Below are 17,248 nucleotides of genomic sequence, written 5' to 3'. Positions count from 1 at the left end.
CTAACAGAGGCAAACAGAGACAAAGCAAAACTGTTCAGTTCAGACAATTAGTCTATTTACTGTATTGTGTCAGAGGGCTTGAGCTCAAAGTCATCAGGCACTTCATAGCGACACAGAGGACAGAGCATCTGGCCAGGCACCAGCCACTGTTTGATACAAGTCATGCAGTAAATGTGGTCACAGGGCAGACTCAAAGCGTCCTGTGGGTCTCCCATGCACACTGGACAAAGCTGACTACCAAACCTGGGGACAAATCACCAGTATTCAATAGTAGCCTCTTACGAAACCTTCAGTAAGTATAATTAATAACAAACCTTTACCTAAAAACCTGACTTAAAAACTTACCTAAAAATGCTCTGAGACGCTTTATTTTTGCAAGCTTTGAGAATGGTGACCACTGCCTCAAACGGTTGCTTGTTTTTGAGGTCTGAGTCCTGCTCCAGGACCTTCAGCGAAGAGATGAGTTTTGATAAGCAGAAATGAAATTGTTTAAGAAGCTATTTTCAAGTAAGGACTGAAAGCTGACTCACTTGTGCTAAGTGTCGAGTGTGTTCAAGAACCAGTGGCCTGAGGTTCGAATGCACATCCTCGACACCCAGTAGCATGTGCTCCACAAACAAGGCCAGAGAGTATATGCGACGCCAGCCATGTCTATAGTAAAGGAAATTTATTTAGATGACCTGCTTCTTCATTAAATGAACTGTAAATAATTATATCAGTGCAATACAATCTAAAGCACTGGCTCTCTAACAGAGGAATGGGGCTTTTAAGTGTATTTCTAGGTAGTTATAAGGATAGTAAAATCAACTTATTAAAATGAAAATGGTTACAGTTAATGGGGAATCTCGAATCAAAAATGACAATAACCACTGATTTACAGTATCTTAAGAGGTATAAAGCCAATACCAACACAAACAGACTGAAGAATGGCTTATTTCCCCAAACTGTAGCTGCTATCATGTAGGAATGTAACACAACATACAAAGAACATGTACAAACATGTACGTTTCTCATAAGACAATATATTTTAGAGCTAATAACTCACTGGATGTGGGCGACAATCTGTTTGCTTTTCTCTCCATAGTGGCGTCGACTCTCCTCACAGCAGACCAGCTCAATTGGCACCTGTAGCTTTTTAACCCGTCTAAGCCAGGCCAGACTTTGACCATCTTCATCTAGAGACTGGGACTCCAGGCATTCAATACAGGCCACTGCAGTGTACACATCTAACACCTGAGAATCAAAAAGACTGTCAGAGAAGTAACCAAAGTAAAACATACATATTCCAATCCATGTAATACAAATTATGAAAGCACTTACCAGTTCTGTTCCTTCTCTGGCATATGTGTTATCTAGAAGCCTCTGAGCAATCTGAGGCTCTATACAGATCATCCTGTAGAGGTTCTGTATTCGGTTCTTGAAGTGATGGTAGGCAGCATGAACCCACGGCAGAGAAATGACTTCTCTCTCATGGATTACCTGACTACCTCTAAGCTCATTTACACCACAGGTAAGGGCTCCACATAAGAGCTAAAAACAGATATACAAACATATCAACACAAGAACGAGAAGTATATGTCCTTGGATGTGCAGATGATGTATAGAAATCTATCTCTGGAAGAGACTGACCCTCACCTTGAGATTCACCACTGATGTTACCTTCATGGTCATGGAGATGAAATCCTGGAGATACCTGTGGAAAAACTCCTTCTGCATCTCTTGGGTTGCTTCGGAGATGTACCTGCCCAAGGGGATCTTCCATAAAAACTCTTCAAATTGATCTAGAGAGTGTCCTGTTGAAGAAAAGCATTGAGATATATTGTTTGTTTTCCCTAGAACTGTAAAAAAAAAAAAAAAAAAAAAAAACCTGCTCTAAAGAGAGAATCCACACTGATGTAAGTGTGATTGCTGAAACAACAACAACAACAAACAGCAAGGATAACAATTAAGTCAATATACCTTCTTGCTGAAAAGCATGTACCCAGAGTTCCTCTAGGTAATCTTTAATTCTCCAGCTGAAAGGCATGGTGCAACCCACATTGCTGTCAACTCCAATGTAGTTCTGAACCAAGATTGTCTTCTCTGAGCTGTTAAAGACCAAATGTTTCTTTTTTTAGTTACAACAACATTACTTTAAAGCCAAGAAATGTACAATGCACATTGACAGTGTTCAGTCATGTTTACATGTTTAACATGTTTTCTTGCTTTGAATGTGATCAAACATTTTGTCTTATGTTGTTAATGTTATCATTTAGGTAGCTAGCTATAAAGAGGCTGACTTTAACTAACTTGCTCAGAAGAATTCTGTTTTCAACTACTGCTTTAAAATGACAGCGACTGTACTGAAAGAAAATGCTATTTAGCTCTGCTGCAGATTTATACATTGCATTGTGAACTGCTGTCCGACACATTGTGGAATGATCAAAAATCAATCTTGTAGCTAGAAGCATGTTTGGGCCCAAAGGCTTACACAATATATCTTTATATCAAATAAATTACTCACCTGTTGTCTAGGCTTGTGTAAGCAACATTCAGTAACTCGACATCTCCAAAAATGTCCAGCCACAATTTCCTCAAGGCTTCATCAGAGTTTCTGTCCAGCAAGAGGTCTAGGTTGCAGTCACGGTCAATAATTGAAACAATTTGTGCCAAAAATGGAGTTACTACTGCTTGAACTCGTCTCCAAAGAGCATGTCTAAAATACATAAATGAACAAGTAGAGTTGTTTTAAGTATAGCTTATAGTTTCACATAGATACAATTCAAGACTTGAACTTTACACCTTCTCTCATTCACTTACCTAAAAGTCCCCCCCTCTTGCAATGCATCAGTATTTAGTGCTTCCTTGAAGACCCAGCTCTTGGCAGAGATTGTGCTTTCATCGACAGCCATCAATAGAGAATGAAGCCGTTTCTTTAAAGCTTTGATAAATTCAGCTGAGTGAAATAAATATATTCATTTCAGTGACCACATGCAATTTGGCAAATAAAGTCTATTAAAAAAAAACTAACAGAAAGAGGGATAAGTCTCACCTTGTGGACTCTCATTGTCATCCAAGAGCATTAGAAGAATCTCTACTCTCTTGGTGCTGCGGTTGCCTGCCTCTGTCTGATCTCTTAGCATGCCAACTGCACTCTGAACACAGCTACGAACCAGCACATTGGTGTCTAAAACATTCTCCCAGCCCTATAGAGCATCAGAAACAGAACTATATTCTGAAGCTTATTAAACTCAACAGGGTGAAGACAGTTCAAAAATATACTTAAAATATATTGCTGTTGTTGAGGTTGTGACCCACAGTATTGTCTGCCGGTTCCATCTTCCCTTCTTCTGTTTGCATGTCTTCAACCTCCATATCTGCAATCAATAAAAAAAAATATTTTGAGCACACTGATCACTTCTTTAAAGACAACTTTCAATATTCTGAAAATAACCCAACATCACCTTCAGGCTCATCTGTTTTCTCTGCTTTATCTTCAAACAACTGGCTGATGGTCAGACACTGCAAGGCTTTTATATCAGAAATAATGTCTTTCGATGTCCTCAGGTCATCAATGTGAACTGACATCCAAGGGCCTAAAAAAGATGAATCTTTATTGAGATTTTGTCTAAAACAAACATAATGTTGGTCAGTGATTCAAATAATCAGTTTTCTTACCACCATGAAATCCAACATAGGAAGTTCCACCATCCATTCTGGGTAGCTTAGTGATGAAATACACAAAAATCTTTCCATTTGACTCTTCCCTGTATTTGTTGATTTCATTGAGACAAGAATATCTGGAAGTATATAAAATAATGCTGATTTCATTGGATTTAAAAAATAAAGAAGTGTAAAAGTACATTTAGCCACAAAGTTCATTTTGCTCAAAAAGTAAAAACCCAAGTACCCCCTCCCCCCCACACACATTTAACTCACTTTGCAGATGCAATGAAATTTAAACTTTGGGTGCTTTCATCAAAATTGGTTTGAATGATAAGTATCTTATCTCCAGTGGTGTTTTCCGAATAATTCCTGTACAAAGAAAATGTAATTAAATAAATAAAAAATATGCGTTTGTTGTTGTGATATGAAGTGATGTCTTAAGCACAATACCTGATTGTCTTGAGAAATGAGGTTTCCATGTCAAACTGCTGTAGTGAGAGGAGCTCAATGTTTTGAACTATGTTCTGTAGCTGTTCAGTTTCTGTTGCGGTCAGAAGCCTTGAGAATGTAGTTACCTATAGGATACAAAAAGATAGCAAGAAACAATTTTGTGCACAACTTGCAAAGATAGAAATGTTAAATACTCAAGATTTTTAAAATACAATATGTTTACCTCTGTGAAAAAGGCATGGCTAGGCCCTGCTTGCTGTATTTGAGAAAGGATGAAGTCAGCAAGTGAGCTATGCTTCTGGTCTTCAAAGTACACCCTTGACAAGTTCTCAGTTTCTACTTTGGAGAAGGAAGTGCAGTCTAGCCTAACCACTGCATCTGGTGTAGCACAGTTCAATAGGATCAATTTAGCCTCATCTAAGATCCTCTTCGAATCATCTGAAATCTGCCCTTTGAGCTGCTCTGTAACTTGCAGGACAACAGAGGCACAGGTGTCTGAGTGGAAGCCAATGAAAGCATCAGCAGGACAGTAGCAGCATGTTTGGGAAGCAATTGAGTGATAGCTTTTAGCTTCAATGAAGCATGAAACCCACTGCTCCAGCTTCTCAGCAAGGTCCTTTTGCTCACTTTTGAGTATGGTATTGATGTCAAGATAATGTTTCTCCAGCCTGTTGATCAGTGGAATGGGAAACTGCTTGTACACAACATCCTTCTCCTCAATGACAATGAGCCTGAAATCTCTGTGCACTCTGCATTTGACTCTGTGAGTTCCAAGCCCCAAATCCACATATTTCTGACCTCCGAGCCAAACATAATATTGGTTGAGAGCATCATACAAGCTTTCATACAAATTCTGCAAGTTCAGAAGCACAACGGTTTGACCGGTTTCCATACAGATCTTCACACGGTTAATATTGCGGCATATTTGAGTATACTCCTGGTCTTTTGGAAAGCTTGAACCAAAGATAATCTCTGGTTGCCGCAGGTCTGAAAAAAACATATGCTGAAGAATTTGAAGGGCTGCATAGTTTTTGGTCAGAACCAGCAGGTACCTGCATTCCTCATCTTGACCAATGTCTGTGATGTTCTCTCTTACAAGCTCAAAGGGACTGATATCCTCAAGTTTGGGTTTGATATGTAGTCTGCTGGTGAAAACTGCAACAGCATCCACATTATCCTTGCCACTGAAGTTCCTCAGCACAGCTTTCACAATCTGTTCTGCACTAGGCTTGTTCCTCTGTTCTGAATCTTTGGCAACCGCAAATATCATTTTTATCAAACTGTAATAGTCTCGCAAACCAAAGAAACCTCTGCCCTGTTCATTACAGATGTGCAGGTAAGAATTGGCAAATGGCTCAAAGTCATTTCTTACCCTCCCAAGGATCATGGGATCTGAGGAACATATTCCTTCAGCAGTCTCAATCAATTCCCTTTCATCAGGATCACCACGTGAAACAAATATCCCTCTATTCATCTTGGCTGGATCCAAAGCCCAGTTTGAGATACCGATGAATCCAACCTTCTTGTGTGGTTCTGGCTGGTCATCTATGCATCCCTCTTCCAACAATGGATGTAAAGTTTTCAGGGGCATTTTCTTGGAATCTTCCGCCAAGCCTATCTCATCTAGCACTACCACTGAGACATACTCTGACAGATTCTTGTCTTTCTGAAAACGGGCAGACTGCTTGAATGTACTGATGATACCATCTGGTGTAGAGTGAGGACTGCACTGGAAGGAAACAAGATGAATTTGCTTTAGCCGTTTAAACAAATCCGAATGAGCAGCTTGGCCTTGCATGCCATCTGCAACTAGAGTTTTTGACAAAGACTTAGAGCTTCCAGGTTTTCCAACCAAAAAGAGAGGTATTCTTAGTTCAATGCAAATAACCATCATGAAGACATTTTCCTTTAAGGCACTGTTCCGGGCAATAGTTTCACCCAATGGAACTCCACTCAGGAAAAGATCCTGAATAAGTGAGATCTCCTGCATCACTTTCATTGGGCTGTAGGCCTCTGGAAGGTATCTGCAAATGTTTTCTCTGTATTTCTGTTTATCCTCCAAGCAGGCATGGTAACAGACACCAATAGCCATAATTAAGGACCATAGAATTGGGTTTGTTATTTCAGTATCCCTCTGATGTTTATCATTTGTTTTTCCTCTCTCAAACTTGTCAAGCTCTGAGAGGAACATTTCATGGTTTATGTAGAACCACCCAAACACTTCCATGCAACGCTCTACGTCCCTCAGACTCACAAAACTACATTCATCCTGTCTTGTTCGCATATACATCTGTGAGGCTGACAAAACATCTGTAATGGTTGTGATGCAGTTTGAATCAATGGAATGGGTTTGAAATACCCTTTCAACTATTTGCTTGATGTACATTTTCTCAGTATGGTCACTAAGTTGTCCAAAGTCCCACACTAGTGGAATCATACTAGGTGGTAAAGCATGCACTCTGTACACAAGCTGGCGAAGTGGAATGGATCCAAGTTTTTCATCCGTTTCCTCAGCATGAATTCTGTATCCCAAACCAGCTGACTCCAATCTCTTGATCATTATGTCTGTGTGTTTTCTGTATGGGTTGCAAGCAGCAATGATTTGCAAGCCAGTGTCATCTGTCAAATCCTTTCCCTCAGCAGTGTTGTCACAGAGGACTCCCTTAATGCTGCTAATGGCCTCTGTTGTGTTTGCTTCATCAAAAAACAACACAGAGTCTAATCCATAGTTCTGCTTGTTTCTTAACGCCATGTCCTCTGCTTCTCTCACTTTGGTGTAAATCATATCTGAACTGGTCCCCCCATGAACCTTGACTAATTTTATATTGTCAGTGGCAATTCCACCTCTGTGCATCTCACAAAGAAATTTGATTAGTCTGGTCTTCCCACATCCTGTCTCACCCATGATTATTACAGGAATCCTGCAGCGGAAGCGCATGTGAATTGCCAGAATTTTCAACATGTTGTCTGTGGTAAGCTCATATGTTTCATCTGGGTCAGTAGGAGACTGTATTCCCAACACTCTGGCAAGACTCTCAATTTTCTCATGTCGTGGAAGCTGGTCAAAATCTATATTAAAAGGAACTCTCTGTAGTTTGAGGCCCTCATAGAGCTCTCTGGTCATGATGTTCTGCTTGATCACTCTTTTTGTTAATGGATCAATTGCATCAATCATTTTCTGAGCATTTGGCTGAAGATGAAAGCCAATGAATGTCATTGACTCATGGTCATCATTGAAGAAAATATATGGATGTGGTTCCGACTCCCATCGTTTTCTTATCCTAAAGGGAGCCAGATCCTCTTCATTGGCAGAAGAAAGGTCATTTTGCAGTCTTCCTGGACTCTGGTCAGAGATGCTAAGTGAAGGAGTGGCAAAATCCTTTGCCATTAGAATCATGAAATCAACAATAAATTGTTTAAATCCCAACAAAATGTCACCTATAACAGAAACTTCACAGAAAACGGAGCTCTCACAATCCCTAAGTTGTAAGTTTAGGAACCAAGAAAAATTCCGCAACTCTGCCCAAGAGGGGTCTACGATGCCGCAGTACACAAACAACATCTGAAGACATTCAACATGAGTGCCCTCAACTCCTTGGTACCTGAAGGTATCCAAATTAACACCATTGTAGAAACGTTGCAGGTACTGATAAGGCCGCTGGTAGGCCTCACTTTGGAACTCTTGGTCATCCATGAGGGGATCATCACCCTCCGCTAATGACGGATCTTCCTGGATCCTCATTTCTAGCTCAAGGACCTCTTTAGGTGGACGGCAGTAAACACTTGGAAACACATCCATGAAAGCATCCTATTATAAAAGGCAAATAAATTCATAAGAAATTTGCAAGCAAATAATCCTACATGGTTTAAGCAAATTTATATTTACTTACAGTTTTTCTGTCATATTGTGATGTTCTGCAATCTGGTCTTAGTATCTCAATTACATACAAGTGCTCATTATTCCTTTTCCACATATTTCCTTCCGAGTCTATGAGGTAACCAAGAATCAACAGCCTAAACAGGAACTCATGAAGTCCTGTTTTCACCTGTAAGTATAAAAAATAATAATAAAAAACGGCAACAAAAATTATTTCTATTTCTTCACCAAATTGATAAAAAAATAATAATTAAATACAGGTAGCTACCATGGTGGTTATGTCAAAATGATAAACTGAAAGCTCCTGTTTCTTGAAGTTGTTGAGCAAGGACTTAAGGATGATATTTTCATCAACTCTTGGCTCAGTTAACCGGATGCACTTCAGCTGTGTAGGCTTATCGGTGATCTTTTTTAATTTCTCATGCATTCGTTTAATGTAAAGTGATTTCCCTAAAACGCACAAAAGATTTAACTTATTTGACAAATTGAAGTGCAAAAATGTTTCGATTCATATACGCAGAAAACTAAGTTTTCATGCATTTATTTATTTTTATATGGTCAAATTTATACTCACCGACTCCTGACCTTTCAGAGAATACAACACCCACAAACTGTTTGTTTTTGAACACAGCAGCAGCACTGGATATGTCAGCTGGGACTGTAAAATGCCTAACAAGGTATTTCTGAATACTGATTATTGGTTCTTGGGGTACCAAGTGCGATCTAAACTGACTAAAAGCAGAGGGAAGGTACGTATGTTCCTTATTAGAGCTGCAGATCAACACCAGTCTGTAATCATTTCTGCTTTGTGCATTTTGCTGGTGAAAAAACTGCTCCACTTTGTAGCTGACTTCATAGGTAAGTTGGTCCACATAAAGCATTGTGTATATTTTATTTCCACTATAGCCATCAGAGAGACAACGCCTGAGGAAAAGCTCCACTTCTTCATACGGAGTGGAACCACTGCAGAGAAGTACTTCATCATAGGTTGGTAGAGGCTCTCTTATGCTTCTCATGTAAATTGAAATACATGTTATTAGAATTTCCTCAAAAGGGCAGATAATCAGATTTGGTTTTCCAGTAGCCATTCCATTTGGCAGTTTTCTCTGAATATTACTTGTTTTCTCATCCTGTTTGGAATCACTCTCATGTTGACTTGGGCTGTTGGCTAAAATTTCAAGAAGATATCCAAGGCTTCTAAAATCAAGGCAATCTGGCAGGAAGTTGTTCATGTCTCGCATGTAAGCATTCCAAATCACATCTAGCTTTTCTGACCCATTAGCATGCCTCAACTGACTTGCCAAGTTGTCAAACAATGCACATGGATTATCAGTATTCAAATCATGTTTAATCATGCTGGGAACTTCTGCAAACGTTTGAAATTCTAAGTCATCATTTTGCCTAATGTCCTTCTTGATAACTTCACACTGAAGCCTGTCCCAAGCTTGGGTCACATCTGAAAAGGAGCAATTAGGTTTGATAAAGGAGAGCATTATAAGAACTTGATCTTTCAATTCAGTGCCGTTTTTCTGGGTGAGCTGACTGCATAAGTAGACCAGCTGTTCTGAAGTAAAATAGTTTAAATAATAATGCTGAGATCTCTGCTTATCCATAAAAGCCTTCCAGAAGCATAAACAGCTCTCCATTTTCCGACAGACTTCTGGCAACTGTTCTGTGACTTCACCTTCCATCATGACACTAACAACACTTCCTAAATTGAGGTCCATAATTATGCATGCTTCTTTACTATTACAGTTGACCGTTGCCGTCCAAAGTCTGAACAATGGATTTCCAGCAACAAACAAGTCAATAAATGCACAGGCCAACCTCTGTACACTGGCAAAGACCTGGAAACAGAAAAGAAGTTCAGTAATAATTACAACAACCAAGGTGAAAGACAGCAGAATAAAAAACATAAAAACGGTAAAGTCACCTCTGCAAATCGATTGACTTCACGCTGGCCCTGATCTCCTTTGCCCGATATTAGCATTAATTTATTTTGAAGTTCTATGAGGTCTTCAAAAGTATAAATGCGTGTCTCACAGCCCTCATCATGCTCTTCCATAATATGTAACTTCAGAATATTTTCCAAGCATAACTGAAAAAGAGCAATATTCAAGGGTTGATATTTCCAAAGTATTATCTGCATCAAATATAGTATTAAAACAGAATTGAGAGAACTAAAAATATGCATTGTAATAATGTATTATTTTATGTAAAAGCATTTTTTTAATTGAATCATATGATATATTATTATAAAATAATATTGCATCATAGAATTAAAAGGTAACCAATTCAATACATGGATTTACAAAATATTTACATTTAATAATTTGCTAATAAAATAGGATGCATTTCAACATGTCATGCAGTCCTTCCTTATTCAATATCTGACATTTTTATGTAGCTGAAGTATGCTATTAAATTTTTACTATTAAACTCTGTTTTATCTATTAAACTATGTCTGTTTTTTTTTTCTTCTAGGGTATGAACAATGACCCATTCGCAAATGAATCACTCTTTTGAGTTGATTTAGTTCAAAGACTTGATCAAACATGTTGACAAATTAATAGAGCTTCAACCGGGAATGCCGTTTTAAGAGTCTTTTTTGGCTTATACAGAAATCCTCCAATATTTTTCTTTACAAATACTTGTTTAGTACATCTAATTCGTAACCAGTGTTTTGTTTTGTTCTGTCCTCTGAGTCTCCGTGTCTCACTTCTCACCAGTGCATTCACGATGCATACAGTAGGTGGCCAACCAAAATGTAGTTTCTACCGCCGCACGTGCCCCCGCCACATTTGCAGCTTTTGAACGCTGAGTGGTGCTTTAATCGCAAGTTATCAAACAAGCGCATCAAACCACATTTTCGCAAATATCCGTCAACTTTGCCTCACTGATGTGTTACATTTGACGGCTGCAGTCAAGTGTTTGTGCTAAAATTATTAGTGCGCATGCATTAATGTATGTATGTATTCTTATGTATGTAATCTGTGAAGGTTGCATTTTTCTTTAAAGGTGCGTCCATGTGGAGGGAGTCAGCACTGTAAATTTCATCTGGCAGCCGACCAGCCAGCAGCCATATCATCCCACTGAAGCTAAGAAGGGCTGAGCCTGGTCAGTACCTGGATGGGAGACCTCCTGAGAAAACTAGGTTGCTGCTGGAAGAGGTGCTAGTGAGGTCAGCAGGGGGTGCTCACCCTGTGGTCTGTGTGGGTCCTAGCGCACCAGTGTAGTGATGGGGACACTACACTGTCAACAAGCACCGTCTTTCGGATGAGACATTAAACCGAAGTCCTGACTCTCTGTGGTCATTAAAAATCCCAGGATGTCTTTCGAAAAGAGTGGAGGTGTGACCTCGGCATCCTGACTAAATTCGCCCATTGGCCTCTGACCATCATGGCCTCCTAACAATCCCCATATCTGCTGATTGGCTTCATCACTCTGTCTCCTCTCCACCAGTAAGCTGGTGTGTGGTGAGCGTTCTGGCGCAATATGCCTGCCGTCGCATTTAGAGTGCCTAGAAAAACACTATATAAACGTAATAAATTATTATTATTAATTATTAATTACATGGAGGAGCCATCTCGATCACTTGAATTTTTTTCTTGATAATTAATTAACTTAAAATTGGGGTGCCTCACATACATGAGAAATATATCTACAGAAAGCTTGAAATGTCTTTTAAACAAATGAATTCAAGACAAAAGCATTATGTAATCTGTGAAGGTTGCATTTTTCTTTAAAGGTGTGTCCATGTGGAGAGAGTCAGCACTGTGAATTTCTTCTGGCATTTGTTTGTTAAAAAATTATTAAAATGTCTCTTTCACAATCATTGGGCTACTTCTGCCTGTGCTTTGTGGCAAACTTAATGCATGTGCTTGAGCATGGACTATATTAAGGTTCATTATGGAGTATAGATGTAAATTTAATAGAAACCTCTGATTAGTTGAATATTGACAAATGGAAAACTAGTAAATAAAAATCTTATATGGGGTGGACCTGTTAAATACCCTCTAGACATCTCTGTTAAAGTTTTTAAAGCATTTTTATACGCATTTGCATAAATTCTTCTTTCAGAATGGTCTGTAATGGAGAGATACCTTAACACAAAACTAACGTTTTGAGAATGGCCAAACCTTCTCTGCAGATATTGTTGCTTCTTGTTTGTGCATTGCAAATCACATAAAGTCTACACAATATAATGTCTCCCAAAACTCTGGTGTTATTCTGGTGTATTTCCCAAATCTAAAATAGCCTATAAAACATGTTCATAGATGGATATTTTACTGATTTCTCTGTTTGGGATTTAGAAAAACATAAAGAGATGGTTCAATATATTGGTTATGAATAGGCTACATTCTGTGAGAATTTATATTTCACACTCTGAAAAATAGAAAGGTAAGAAAAACATCAAAGTAGTCCATGTTACATCAAAGGGTCAGTTAGAATTTTCTGAAGCATTGAAAATAAATTTTGGTCCAAAAATAGCGAAAACTACGACTTTATTCAGTATTGTCTTCTCTTCCGTGTCTGTTGTAAGACAGTTCAAAACTAAGCAGTTTGTCATATCCGGTTCGCGAATGAATCATTAGATGTAATCGGATCATTATGAAACAGTTCACCAAATCGAACGTTATGGTTTTAAACTGTTCGCGTCTCCAATACCCATTAATCCACAAATGACTTAAGCTGGTAACTTTTTTTAATGTGGCCGACGCTCCCTCTGAGTTCAAACAAACCAATATCCCGGAGTAACTCATTTTACTCTAACAGTACACTGACTGAACTGCTGTGAAGAGAGAACTGAAGATGAACACAGAGCCAAACCAGATAATGACTCGGATAGTGACAGGTGCTTCTTATTCTGTGGGTCTACTTATAGTCCTGTGTTTGTCTTGTCCTTTGTCAGATCGTTGTTACTGGTTCTCTGTTTGTCTCGCTCCGTGCAGAGTCCTCCTGTTCCAGTTTGTTTGGACTTCCTGCCGCTAGTGCTAGTGCCTGGGATTGTTTGCTCGAGTTGGCGTGTCGCCATTGTAGCTTCCTGTTTTCGGTTCCTGTCTTCAAGGATTCTGCCCACTGCAGTCCCTGCAGAAGGAAGAACTGCCAACCAGAGGCTTCTACCTGCCATGTGGCCTTGTTTGTTCTCTTTTGCATTTAATAAACACCTTGTTTCATTCCCAACTGGATCCAGTGTTTCTGTCCCTGACATAACAATCTGACCCTCATGGATCCAGCGAATGTAACCTAAGTACGAGAGATATTAAAGAGGAACGACATTCGGTTTGAACGTCAAGATGAACAGATCATGGCAACCGGTCGAGTTGTCTTGCATTTTTGTCTCAGTGTTCACTGTTCTTGAATCTGCAGCCATCATCATTTCCTACTTACGAATCCAAGGTGGCACTTGTCATTACGCTGCTGTCAGGACGAGCGGCGCTGTGGGGAACAGCAGTATGGAGCAGTGACATCGGTGTCTGGACTCGTTCCAAACCTTCAGTAATGAACTTAGGAAGGTGTTTGATCATGCTGTGTCTGGCAGAGAGGCAGCCAGGGTGTTGGCAGATCTATGGCAGCACAACATGTCGGTGGCAGCTTACTCCATCGAGTTCCGGAAACTGGAAACGGAGTGCAGCTGGAACAACGAGGCACAGTGGGACATCTTTCTGCATGGGTTGGCTGACCGTATCCAGAACGAGATATACACTCTGGACTTACCTACAACATTGGATGGGTTGACTGACCTGGCCATTTGAGTGGACGCATGGCTGCAGCGTCGAGATTGTCTGAGACCGAGAGACCGGGTTCCAGTGATGGAGGCTCGTTCCACCACCCCTCCATGCGATGCGGCCAGTACCTCACTCGATTCCGAACCCATGCAGGTGGGCAGAGCTCGCCTCTCCTGGGAAGAGAAGTAGCATAGAAGAACGCAGGGACTGTGCTTATATTGTGGAGCAGCAGGTCATTTTGCGGTAAAGAGCCTTGTAAAAATCAGAGCCAGTCAGTAGCAGGGAGGTTCCTGATGGGTGGCATTTCCTTTTGTGAATCCTCCCGAGAATCGACGCTCCTCCTGCTCAGACTGCAGTGGGCCACCTCTCACCATCAGTGCAACGCCTTGGTGGACTCTGGGGCAAAGGGAAGCTTCATGGATCAAAGCCTGGCCCGCAGACTCGGGACCCCCCTCATTCCCATTAAGTATCCCATTACGGTCAACACTCTGGGTGGTCAACTCCTGTCCTCGATCACACACTCAAACGGACCGGTGAGTCTGGTCACATCTGGCAACCACGTGGAGGAAATTCAGTTCCTCCTCATTGACTCTGCTGGTGTTCCAGTGGTTTTGGGGCACCCCTGGCTCACACTACATAACCCTCACATAAACTGGCAGCAAAACGCGATCATGTACTGGAGTGAAAACTGTTATGCGTCTTGTTTGGTCTCTGCTTGTTCTTCTGTCTATTGTTCTGTGTTGCAGGAGAAGCAGACGGACCTGTCTAATGTGCCCGAGGAGCACTTCGACCTGAAGGATTCAGTAAGTCCCGGCTGCTTCTCTTCCTCCGCATCGTCCCTATGACCGTGCCTAAGAGTTATTGCCAGATACGTCTCTGCCTAAGAGCGGGCTATACTCACTTTCCGCTCCAGAGAGGGAGGCCATGGAGTAATATAGTAAGGAACACTTATCCCTTGCTGTTGATATCTTTCGAGAGACTGCAGGGAGCCTCCTTATTCACAAAATTTGGATCTTTTTAACGCCTATCCTATGCCTATGGTCCGCGTCAGGGAGAGAGATGAGTGTAAGACAGCTTTTAACACCCCCAGGGGGCACTTTGAATACTTGGTCATGCCTTTTGGCCGGTCCAACTCCCCCGCGGTCTTCCAGGCACTAGACTGAGATTAATTTTTATGTTTACCTGGATGACATATTGATATTTTCTTTTTCTCTCCAGGAACATGTTCAGCACGTCAGACGAGTGCTTCAGAGGCTGTTAGAGAATAGGCTTTTCGTCAAGGCGGAGAAATGCATTTTTCATGCACAGTCTGTCCCCTTTCTAGGATTTATTGTGTCATCCAAGGGGATGCACATGGATCCCGGCAAGATTCAGATTCCCGCAAGACCCTACAGAGGTTTCTGGGCTTTGTCAATTTTAACCGGCTTTTTATCCAGCATTTTATTCACAATTACAGCCAACAAGCTGCACCTCTGACTGCCTTGACATCGACCATTACGACCTTCAGGTGGTCTAGTGCAGCTGAGGCTGCATTTACTAAACTCAAGGACTGCTTTGTTTCATCCCCCATTCTTTCCGACCCTGATTCCTCTCATCAGTTTGTGGTGGAGGTCGATGCATCAGAGATTGGGGGTAGGCCCGGTTCTCTCCCAGCGTTCCTCTGCGGATGGCAAGGTTTACCCATGCGCTTATTTTTCTCATTTGTTTGTCTCCCCCTGAACGCAATTACTACATTGGTAATAGAGAGTTGTTGGCAGTCAAGTTAGCATTGGAAGAGTGGCGTCATTGGTTGAAGGGCTTGGGGGTACCTTTCATTGTTTGGACCGACCACAAGAATCCTGAATACAACAGATCTGCTAGATGACTTAACTCTAGGCAGGCTCGGTGGGTAGTTTTTTTTGGTCGATTTGATTTTTCCATTTCTTACTGTCCTTGTTCTAAGAACATCAAACCGGACACCTTATCCCGTATTTTTGACCAATCTGAACGCCTGGTATCTCTTGAGTCAATCGTTTTCACAGAGGTGTGGGGTTTCAATGCTAACTTGGGAGATCAAATCGAAGGTCCGCACAGCTTTACATGTGGTAGTGCCTCCGCCCGGGTGTCCACCGGGTAGATTATTCGTGCCAGAGAGTTTACGGTCCAACGTTGTTTGATGGTGTCATTGTTCCAAGGTGGCTTGTCATCCAGGAGTAAATCATACAATTTTTTTTTATTAAGCAACGGTTCTGGTGGCAATCTATGGCTTGTGACACTCGTTGTTTTTTATTGACTGCTCGGTCTGCGCTAGTTGTCTGGAGAACACCTAGGGTGACTCTCCTCCAGGTGGGGTTGCGCACCAAGGCCCAGGTTGATCGCCACCGGTCGAAGCTTTCCGTCTACGCCATTGGTCAAAAAATGTGTCTTTCATCTACCGATATTCCTCACTGCTCCATTTGTAGAAAGCTTGCTCCCAAATTCATTGGCCCGTTTACCGTCGCCAAGATCCTTAGTCCGGTGACGGTCCACCTCAAACTTCCTACGGCGTACTGGAGATTATTCCTATCTTCAAGGAATCTGCCCAGTGTCCCTGCGCTGCCAAGGAAGAACTGCCAACCAGAGACTTCTACCTTCCATCTGGCCTTGTTTGTTCTCATGTGCATTTAATAAACACCTTGTTTCATTTGCAAGTGGATCCCGTGTTTTTCTTTCCCTGACAGAACTGTGCTCATTAACATTACAATTATCAGACTTTACACGTAGGCAAGATGAAATTAAATTACCATCAAAACTTTTCTGAGGGCAGGTGGTTCCCTTCAGAGATAATTTCATATCAAAACACCTGCGCCACGTTTTTACTTTGTTTTGTTGTTTATTAAATGAAATCATACCCTTATGAAGTTAATCACCACATTATGCCATTTCATGATTCTTCTCTTTTTGTCTCAAGTTTTAGACCTCTTCAAATTATAATCCGGCACGGTTAGCGCTCACACTGCATGCGAACCGCGCCCGAGTCCAACTGAACCGTGCCCTGGCCCACCTCTTCCAAGCGGGCCAGGGCCGGCTAATCGAGCCGCGCCCCGGCACGATTCGTAGAGCACTCACACTAGTCAAACGAACCACGCTTTGGTGGTCAAACGCACTCGGGCACGGTTCACACTGGCAGTGTGAGTACACCCTAAATGCCTCTACATGGCCAGGGCATACATGTACTCAACACAAAAGTTGGTGATCTGTTATAACGCTGGGGGAAAAACGTGCACAAATAAATCTCTAAATTATATTTAAGATATGAATTTCCTCTATATGATTATTTTAAGTTATCTTATACGATATAGGTAAGCAATATTACATCAGTAAAAGTGCTATTTTCTTGACTATCTTGACTGCAATTGAATATTCATGTAAAGATCAATAAATCATTTATATTAATTTAATATTTTTAAATATATTTTTAGTTTTACCAACTACAATAATTTCAAACAAAGCAGAACACTAGAGTTTGAACAAATCAGTGAATTAATGATTCTGTCACACACTTTTTAAAGGTCCCATGACATGAAAA

General features: G+C 40.9%; 1 protein-coding gene across 1 annotated transcript in view; it reads right to left on the bottom strand.

Annotated features, from left to right (window-relative positions):
- LOC113100219 (E3 ubiquitin-protein ligase rnf213-alpha-like) overlaps positions 1-17,248 on the bottom strand; it is a 105,734-nt gene that overhangs the window by 44,652 nt on the left and 43,834 nt on the right. The window contains exons 23-42 of the mRNA XM_026265009.1: positions 9,906-10,070; positions 8,547-9,819; positions 8,241-8,422; positions 7,986-8,141; positions 4,319-7,903; positions 4,096-4,220; positions 3,919-4,014; positions 3,658-3,779; positions 3,444-3,575; positions 3,298-3,356; positions 3,032-3,185; positions 2,800-2,935; positions 2,504-2,695; positions 1,960-2,087; positions 1,636-1,793; positions 1,321-1,530; positions 1,046-1,233; positions 531-651; positions 346-446; positions 61-243 (exon numbers count right to left, since the gene is read on the bottom strand). Of these exons, the coding sequence (XP_026120794.1) occupies positions 61-243; positions 346-446; positions 531-651; positions 1,046-1,233; positions 1,321-1,530; positions 1,636-1,793; positions 1,960-2,087; positions 2,504-2,695; positions 2,800-2,935; positions 3,032-3,185; positions 3,298-3,356; positions 3,444-3,575; positions 3,658-3,779; positions 3,919-4,014; positions 4,096-4,220; positions 4,319-7,903; positions 7,986-8,141; positions 8,241-8,422; positions 8,547-9,819; positions 9,906-10,070 (7,466 nt within the window). The remainder of the gene's footprint in view (positions 1-60; positions 244-345; positions 447-530; positions 652-1,045; positions 1,234-1,320; positions 1,531-1,635; positions 1,794-1,959; positions 2,088-2,503; positions 2,696-2,799; positions 2,936-3,031; positions 3,186-3,297; positions 3,357-3,443; positions 3,576-3,657; positions 3,780-3,918; positions 4,015-4,095; positions 4,221-4,318; positions 7,904-7,985; positions 8,142-8,240; positions 8,423-8,546; positions 9,820-9,905; positions 10,071-17,248) is intronic.

Source organism: Carassius auratus, unplaced genomic scaffold (assembly GCF_003368295.1).
Source record: "Carassius auratus strain Wakin unplaced genomic scaffold, ASM336829v1 scaf_tig00217198, whole genome shotgun sequence".
Classification (NCBI taxonomy): domain Eukaryota; kingdom Metazoa; phylum Chordata; class Actinopteri; order Cypriniformes; family Cyprinidae; genus Carassius; species Carassius auratus.
This window is presented reverse-complemented; position numbering and strand designations above follow the sequence as displayed.